The sequence below is a fragment of the Mus musculus genome, chromosome 2 (assembly GCF_000001635.26).
Source record: "Mus musculus strain C57BL/6J chromosome 2, GRCm38.p6 C57BL/6J".
NCBI lineage: Eukaryota > Metazoa > Chordata > Mammalia > Rodentia > Muridae > Mus > Mus musculus.
Window position 1 is genome coordinate 14142836 of NC_000068.7, and position 9523 is coordinate 14152358.

General features: G+C 38.5%; 1 protein-coding gene across 2 annotated transcripts in view; it reads left to right on the top strand.

Moving 5' to 3' along the window:
• Stam (signal transducing adaptor molecule (SH3 domain and ITAM motif) 1) overlaps nt 1–5503 on the top strand; it is a 74377-nt gene extending 68874 nt beyond the window's left edge. For both annotated transcript variants that reach the window (NM_011484.3, NM_001356337.1), the window contains one exon: nt 3384–5503. In NM_011484.3, coding sequence (NP_035614.1) covers nt 3384–3645 — 262 coding nt within the window. In that variant the 3' untranslated portion in view covers nt 3646–5503. The remainder of the gene's footprint in view (nt 1–3383) is intronic.
• The last annotated feature ends 4020 nt before the right edge of the window (nt 5504–9523 follow it).

The following is a 9523-nucleotide window of genomic DNA, read 5'->3' on the forward strand; positions in this document are numbered from 1 at the left end:
TTTTTCAGTCCTCACCAGTGTATCTGTGGTGTATCTCTCTGATCCTGTCATCTACTTTAACCCCTTAGTTACTGTACTAACAGTGTGTGCTAGCACACTCCAGTCCCTTTGCCCTCTTGTCTGCTCCTGCCATAGGTTCCACACCATGCCACACTACTATATTTTTGATGGGTGTGTAACATCTTTCTATTTTTACCTCTTCTTGGAAAGATACAAGTTGGATATGTATTCTTGGAGAACGGCCTCAAAGCTTGAGACACTTTATTGCACTGAGTATATACCTGTATTTCTAATTTATTGCACAATAAATTGTACATTTTATAGATAACCCCAACTAGACAGTGTTTTGAAACTTAAGAGACTAAATCATATTTGTATAAGAAGTACTAAGCATATGTTCACTAAGTTTTCTTTCTCATTTTTGATTGATTTTGCTTTTCTTCTTGATCAGTGTTGCCATGTTTGTGAATTTATCACTCATTTCAAGGGGCTAATATTATCATTGATGACTTTATTGTTGAATTGTTGCTTTTTAAAGTTATTTCTCTTTATTTCCATCTTTCTATTATTTTTTAATCTAACATATTTTCTGACTTTGGAAGTACATACCTATATCAAATATTCCCTTCTCTCAGTGAGACCTTTCTTGACTACTCATTTCAAATAGAAAATCTTGTATCAGTTATTCTAAAGAAATTGCTTTTGTCTCTGTCCACCCACCAGCCTCACATTCTTCACAGTGCTGGGATCAAACCCAGGACCTTATATATCTTCTACCACCAGTTTCTCTCTCATTTCTCATTAAATTCTTAAACATCTGTTTAACAGATGAAAAGTGATTAATAGACCAGTAAGTTAAAGTGGATTCATCCTTTCTCCTCAAAACACTGTTACTACTGGAGGTAGCTGTGGACATTACATGAGTACCACCTCCTGAGTGAACACCTTCCAAACGTCTTGGGGACAGATGGCTGAAAGTTCTTAATTCTAAGATGAAAGCTGTAGGGAAAGAAAGAAGAAATGGCCTCCTATGCATCCCTGTTGGTTCTTTAGTACCGAGGTGTCAGCCCCGAAGCCATGAACAAAAACATACATACATATATACATACACATTACACACGTGCGTGTGTATGTGTGCATGTGTGCATGTAACAATAATCCGAGAAAAGGAAGCTATCAACCTGAGAGTAGGGCTCCATGGGAGGGGCTGGCGGGAAGAGGAAGGAACAGTGATGTAACCTTATTTTAATTAAAATATGTAAAAGATTTTCAAAAAGAGAAATAGCCTTCCAGATGTGTGCTGAGAAGGGCTGGGAAAACCTGCCTGTGAGTCAGTGAGAATCCGCCCGGCCTGCAATTATGGCTGAAAGCTCAGTCAGAGGCACAGCACACCTGACCCACCCCTTGCTTTTCCTAACATTTTTCTTTTCAGATCCTCCATTTCCTCTGCCAGCAGTTGCCCTATTTCTCCTGCTAAACAGACACTTGTTTTCATATATGTACAAATATATATCAATTCTTGTATTGCCTCGGAGTCTCTGTAATACCCTTTGAAGGAATTAAAAGCCGTCCCTCACCTCTGTCTTAATGTAGAATTTGGAAGTGTGGTCCCTGACACTTTCACATTTAAGTATTTTACTTAGTCACTGAGTTCCTGGTATAAAATCAATCATTTCCTGAAAAATGGCTGGAAAAGGGAAAAAGAAACTCAGTCCTGGTTCTTGAAACTGCTGTAGTTTTACAGATAGAGACACAGAAGGAAGCCACCCGAGGAAAGTGTCAGGAGCACAGGTAGAGTCTGATGATACCCAGGAGCAGCAGCAGAGACGTCCTCGAGAAAGTGAAGCAAAGCCAAGAACTAACTAGAGAACAGATAGGAGACCAGCTAAGAAGGCCAAACACTTAAAGGACATGCCCCATAGAAAGTATGGTGGAATGCAAAGGTGTTCCCTGAGACGTGACCTGAATGTCCCACTGCATGTCAGGACAGGCACATTGGATACAGGTGCCAACCTGAAGAGCTACATTTACAGGTAGTGGATAGATGTGGTGGGAGTTGAGGTGTGGGGATGGTTTTATCCTGAACTTTTAGGGAACTGGGGAGGGCGGCCATGCCTCCATCTCACTAGTCTGTTGAGAGTGTTCTGTCAGGATGTGCTGATGTCGTGATGCTGTGCTCATTTCCCAAGCCACCTCCCTTACGGTTCAGTGCCTTCCCTGTTTTTAATGCGTGTTACTAGGTCAGACCCTTGTCACTTGGTTTTCCTTTTCATTTACTGCTCCTTACTTGCTGTTGCCAAATACACCATTATATTCCTGACATCAGAGAGTATAGGACATGCACTGCTCTGGCTGCTCAGTCATTTCCTAAGGACTTGATTCTCAGTGAGAACTCTTAGTATCTACTTCAACTCCAGCTCTCCCCAGCTCTCTCCAGGCTGCGAGTGCATTGTTGTCTTAGTTGGCCTCTGGACATCTCTCTCGCAGTGTCCAAAACTGCTAGTTCTTCCTGCCCAGGCTTCTCTTGTTCCAGTCAGCTGTAGTCCCAAGTGTAGTTTTCTCCTTTTAGTAAGTGGTCACTCCACTTATTTTTATCAGTTATAAAACCAGACATACTAAACTACTTGGTCCATTATCAAATTTCAATGGCACTTTTTCAAAGTAGGTCGTGACCCTTCTCTCCTGTCTCCACTCTGGCTCTGAGCACTTGCCAGCTCTCACATCTGTTCCTGTTTCCATGTGAGCCTGTCACAAATATCTCATATCTATTATCTTTCTCCTCAAAAACTACCCAGTGTTACTTCACTTGACTCACAAGCATAACCCAGTGGCTTCTAAGGAACTCGTTGGATCTTCTGCAGCCCCTCCTAACTTACTTTATATTTTATACCACATGTGTTTTCTCTCACTTTGCTGCGATTGCTTGGCCTCTTTTTTGTTCTTTGGACACATCTGGCATTATAAAACCTGACAGGCTTCTTTAGCTTAGCCTAATGTGTGTGCCTTTCCTAGACTGTTGATGGAGTTCCTCTGTCTTCTTAAGATCTTACCCGTGAATGAAGCCTTGCTTGAAAGGCCTCCATCCAACACTCTACATAAGCAAGACTCCTTGGTCCCTGTACTTCTGGTATTTGCCATTCCCCAGTTTTCTTCACTGAGATTTTAAGCATTGAATTATTATAAATTTATTAACTATCTTTTTTCTCCCACCAAAATATAAGCTCTGTAATGATCTTTCTTCATAGCATTCCAGTACTTAAATAACAGGGTTTGATACTTTGCATATATTTAATAAATTGTCTGATGAATTGTTTAATAGTTTTCCTGTTCATCTCTGAATGGGTGCAGTATTTAGCTAATTAAGTGTTTTTCTTCCCCCACAGTGCAATGGTTAGTTCTGTTCAAGGAAATTCGTATCCTAGCCAGGCTTCAATATATAGTCCTCCTGCTGCTGCTGCTGCTGCCGCTGCTGCTGCTGTAGTACCTGTTCCTGTACCTGCTGATGTCACCATATACCAGAATGCAGGACCTACTATGTCCCAGGTGCCAAACTATACTTTAACATCATCAACCCTGCCTCAAACAGGAGGCAGCCAACAGCCACCTCAGCCACAGCAAGCATATTCTCAGAAGGCTCTGCTATAGGACTTGATGTTCCTCTTGGTGGCATATTTCCGCTGAATGCCATTGACAATGTTAGGAGATTCATTAACATCCTAAAATTTGCTTTTCCTCAGCTTATAAGAGTCTATCTTGGTCAAGTTCAAATACTCAAGAAGGTAGAACTGTCTTCAATTTGCACTGAATTTTTAGAGGAATGCCTCTACCCTGAGGAATGAAACTACTTACAACATTTATTTCCTTTCATAATATGAAGAATTGTTACAAGATTGTTGTTGTCTTGTAAAATTACCTGGTCTGCAGCACTCAGAAGATCAACAACTGCTGTGGCCAATGTTATCTGTACATGCATTGACATGTAACTTTGTTAGTGACCATTGGAATTGCAGTGGTGATCATGTGAATATATTTAACACCGTGTTAAATTAATTTACATTGTTTTACTTTAATCATGAACAAGTATGTTTGCTAATGTTTGGTGTAAATTTAAGATAAGTACACTATCTTTTTAAGCTACAAGAGAACTAAATTGTAGCACACTGACCTGAAGGCATTGTCCTGTTATAGTGTCACATTAAATTGAACCTTTCTTTTACTAATTATGAACAAACCATGTATGTTATATCTTCCTGTAGCTTCTGCCCTCTACTGGTTGTCACCATACCAGCATACGGTAGCCACAGTTTTGGTGCAATTAGAGGAGAATAATGTTCCTTTTAAACTTTTATATTTGGCATGATGTTCCAGGTATTGTGGACCATGAGACAAAAATTAGTCTTTGTATTTTATTTTGAAAGAAGTAAGGGCATTGGTTTCCTTTGTCATAGTTGCCGTGGTGATTAGGGATTAGGCTTTACTGTGTTTATTGGTAGAAGTGACACCAAAGATACAGGTGATGCACATGGAGAATTTTCAACTGGAAAGAAAATGAACTAACACTACATTTTCAGTCTCCTGTCATTTTTAGGATATAAACAAAATTTGATTCACTTGTCTTACCCCACTAGTTTTTTTTAAAATGTCGTTGATACATTGTATCTTGTAATTCTCATTAAAATGGATATAAATAGGTGTTTCAAAGTAATTTATATTCTGATTTTGTTTAATAGTTTATATATTTATTGTTAAGTTTCAAACCGGAGTCTTAAGTTTTTCCCTTTGTCTGTCTCTGTCTCATTTGAAGGTCTAATAGAATTATCTTTGCTTATTTAGGAGTAATTTTAATGAATTATTTTAATTCATACAAAAATTCCACTGACATTTTAGACATAAATATTTATAATTCCCCTGATTGTACTATTCTATTATTTAAATAACCTAAAATTTCAGTATCACGTTTATTAGACCTTAGCTTCCCTTCTGTGAATGCATATTACATTTGCATTTCTGAGACTTGTGTGTTTTCTTTTTGACAAATGACTTCAGCTTTGGCAAATAGTATTGAGGGTGATTAACTCATGGGTTCATATTTACAGCCCTTTTTTGGTTTTTCGAGACAGGGTTTCTCTGTGTAGCCCTGGCTGTCCTGGAACTCACTCTGTAGACCAGGCTGGACTACTCAGAAATCTGCCTGCCTCTGCCTCCAAAGTTCTAGGATTAAAGGCGTGCACCACCACTGCCCAGCATATTTATAGCTCTTTCACTCTTCAGTTTACTTGAGTTTAAAGTATGTCACTATCAATTAGTAATGTTAAGATTTAAGTTTTTTTTGATAAAACTTCATAAGCAGTTCGATTATAATTTTTTATTACGATTTAAATTTTATGGTATATGTGATAGACTTTTCTTCAAGTCATACTGTATTTTCCTTGTATTTTTATAAGTTTCTGTTTTACAACTATATTTCCATTTTAATTTTGATACCTTCATGTGAAAAAAAAAATTATTCTCCAGTATGCATCTTACCCTTTAAGTCTGTCAGTGGTGAAACGAAAAAACAAAAAGCTACCCGTTTTACAATGCATATATTTTTTTCATTATGTATTAGATTACCAAGCATATAAAGAGATGAATAAATAGCTGGTATGGATTCTGTCTTAGTTACGTCACTTGGGTAACCGGGCAGAAAAGTTGAGGGGTAAGGAAGCACCAGCCTTCCATCCTTCAAGCGGCCTGACTAGGGAACAAAATGGGGCCGACAGGCCATTTAGCTCTGTTCTAAACTCTATGCAAGTTGCACTTCACACAATCCTTGCTGGGTGTGAAGATGATGATGGACACCCTTAATCTCAGCACTCAGAGGTGGAGGCAGGCGGAGCTCGGTGAGTTTGAGGCCAGCCTGGCCTGCCGAGTAAGTTCTAAGCCCACCAGGCTACATAGTGAGACCCTGTCTCAAAAACCATAACAGCGGTCTATAATTTGATAAATAGACTATTTTTAAACAGTTTCTGTAGAGTAAATGTCTATGGGTTTTATTACTTTTTAAGGTTTGAGAAATGTTTTTATAGAAATGATTCCTAAAGGAGACAGACTACAGCTCTGTCCTGTGCTACAGTCCTCATGCAGTGTTGGGGTGATAATATGTCAGTGCCTGAGATCAGTAGTTGTAGCCTGTGTGTGTGCTAAGAGGGTTTAATAGACTCTTCTGACCTCTTGACTGTTCCCTGTCACCCCTACTTAGCTAGGGACATTTTTCTAATTTGTGCCCAGACATGCCCTTCCTACTCACTTCTTTCTTTCTTACTTCTGGAACATTTCTTTCCTCTTCCCTTTTAATCCTCAAAGTGTTCAATAAATCAGCATTGTTCATTTCCAGTATAGAGGTCTTTCATGGGTGACATCTGTCTCATGGAACTTAAAATAGTCTTTGTCCAGTGCTTAAGTTTGTGTTAGATGAGTGTCCTGCATACTAACCTGTGCAGCAGTAACAAACTGTAGAAATTATTTTCTAATAAGAGTTTCATTGGTATGATTGGGCACATTTTCACGCGATGTACATTAAAATCATTTTTTTGTTTTTGTTTTTTTTACTTATTACCTTGTTTACTTACCAGTTGTATAATAATAATAGTAACAACAACAACTTCCTGTACACCTCCTTTTTATGTTAATAACAAAACTTAGGGTTAAAATTTTTTATTTATTTGTCATTTTCTAACAATTTTGTTAGGTTTTTAATTTTCATTTTTGGGCTTGATACCTGCTTGTTTCTCTTAGTATAAAGAATATATAAAAGGATCTATCTTTGTTTCTTTTTTCTAAGGTCTTAATTTTCAGTTATCTTCCCTTGGTAGGGGAGTAGGAACTTGCTTGGCGGCTGTTATGGGTGGTGCTCTACCCAACCGCTGTCTGCTCAGAGAAGTTTCAAGCCTACAAAACACCAACTACACAAATATTCTTCCTCTAAAGTCACTAATTACTCACATTTTGCCTCATCTTTTTGTGCACATTTATGTACTTGTGTACTTGTATGTAGATTTACATGTGTACACACATACACACACACCTACTTTTGAATAGGTAAACATGCTATAGATAGAAACTGTATGCATGATTACTTCATGATGCTTCCTGTAAAAATCAGAACAGCCTCCCATGTAACCTAAACCACTGTTAAGTCCGGGGAAAACTGACAGTGGTTCTTAAGATGAGACTGTCCTCCAAGCTGTCTTAAATATGTGTATTTACGTATCTATACAGTCTTAAATCTAGGATTCATTCCAGGAACACATGCCACCTCCATAATGTCCCTTAACTCTGCTAGGTTAATCCTCATTACTGTATTTCTCTACTCCTATATTGGCTTTTTAAGATTCACAATATATCATAGAATTTCCTACATTCTAGGTTGGTCTTCCTTCCTTCCTTCCTTCCTTCCTTCCTTCCTTCCTTCCTTCCTTCGTAGTATCATTTAATTTTTTTATGTCCCATAACATTCGTATTTATTTTATTTTTATACAAAGTATTGTAAATAAAAAGCACATACTAAGATTAAGCAGAAGAATAGATTTATTTCTATACAGTTAAAATGGGCATTCAGAACAGAAGCTGTGGAGTTTCTATTAGATTTTACACTTTGACTTTCATACACATTTTTATTTATCTACCACCCATATCTGAACATCCATTCTCATTAAAGTGACTGTTATTCCTAAAAGATACATAAATCAGAACTCACATGACTGTTTTAGAAGTAGTGAAACTACAGGCTAGAAGATGTCTCGGCAGATAACAGCGTTTTTCATTGTCATACAAGCTTGAGGACTGAGTTCAAATTGCTAGCACCAACATAAAAAACTAGATGTAGGATCAAACCTGCTTATCTCCAGTTTTCAGTGGGAGACCAAGTCTTAAGGGTATAAGGCAGCCATTGCATACTAGAGCGGTACACCTGGTGTTCTCTGACTCCTCCCTGAGTATGAGTAGGGACGGGGTGTGTGTGTGTGTGTGTGTGTGTGTGTGTGTGTGTGTGTGTGTGTTTAGACTGCACGTAGACCACACAAGCATGCATGGAAGTAGTGAGACTAATTTTTCAGGCTTATTTCAGAAACTGCACATACAAATAAACTTGGTTAACCTTGCAGTTTCTGCTGGTGTGTATAACCAATTAGTCTGTGGTTGCTGAGGCCAGAAGAGGGCACTGCAGTTTTGTTTTAAGAAACTGTTAAAAACAATTAGCTGCTTTCCTCTATTACCACCATAGTAAGCTTTTCTCAGTGATTCACACACCCATTCAGGGTGGGTAGCTTCGAGGTAATTCCATAAGTGCTATAGTGTAGAAGGGCTATATTTTCAGTTACACACATTTGGTTCAAGCACAGTTTTAAGTTAGAAACATGCAAGATCAACAGTAAACACTAATAGGTTGTTGTGAATCAGAATCCAAGTTCTATTTCATTTGGTTAATGGATTTTATAGATGGGTTCTTTATCATAGACCATTGTGTATCTTAAAGATAAACATGATAGATACTGGAGATAGTATATGTATCTGCAAGGTAGGTCACATCCCAGATGGAAAATTTATATAAAACATATATAAGATATGGCTACTATTTCTCCAAACCAAAATTAGTGAAAAACTAATGAACACATTCAAAGGAGTTGCTAAAACTGAAGAAGTAAACAGATACAACTATATTTGCTTTTAAGAGGCTTCTTAATAGCATATTCACACATATAATTGCATCGTACAAGTTAAAATCATGTCATTAACTTTCATTATAAATGTCTCAGTTGTCATAAGGATTTCTTGAAAAGGAAGTGCTTGATGGTAGTGATAGCATTTTGACTTGAGATATAAATGAGGCATTGAATATATATGTATATACACACACATGCATGCATACATATATCCTTAAATGGAAATTTCAGTTTCTTGTAGAAATTCCGAGGACTATCACATAGATACAGCTTTTCTTAAGTGAGCATTCTGGTCAGTAGATGATCTTGGGCAGCTCTGTGGTTCATCCGAGACCAGCCTTCTCCTTGTTGGAGATTTACCTACAGAGTCAGTGCTAGCTTCACTTCCCCTCTCCTGTCTGACATGCCCAGCCACTCGGGACACAACCTGTACTGATGTAGATGAGGACGGAGAGTGGGACAGTGCTGCCGCACTGGGCTTGCATGGTTCTAGCACGGCTGTGAGAACTTCCCTTCTGGACATGCTTTGGGTAGACTGAAGCTGTCAGCAAGCCAGGGAGCCTTCTCCCATGAGCTTACCCTTGCCAGAGCATATGCTCTCTGTCAGAAGTGCTGTCCTTTGTAGTCATTCCTGTTTATTGGTTCTGAGCTGGCAGTAATCGTCATACCCAGCCTTGCAGTGCTGGGGCATACTTGAATAACCAAAGAAGAAAGGTAGCATGAGACTGAGGATTTACTGTTCTCGGGGTTCCAGTGCGGAGTGTGAAATTTTGGTCCTCAAGCAAAATGGAGGCAGTGCATCCTCTCGTTGACTCTGTTGT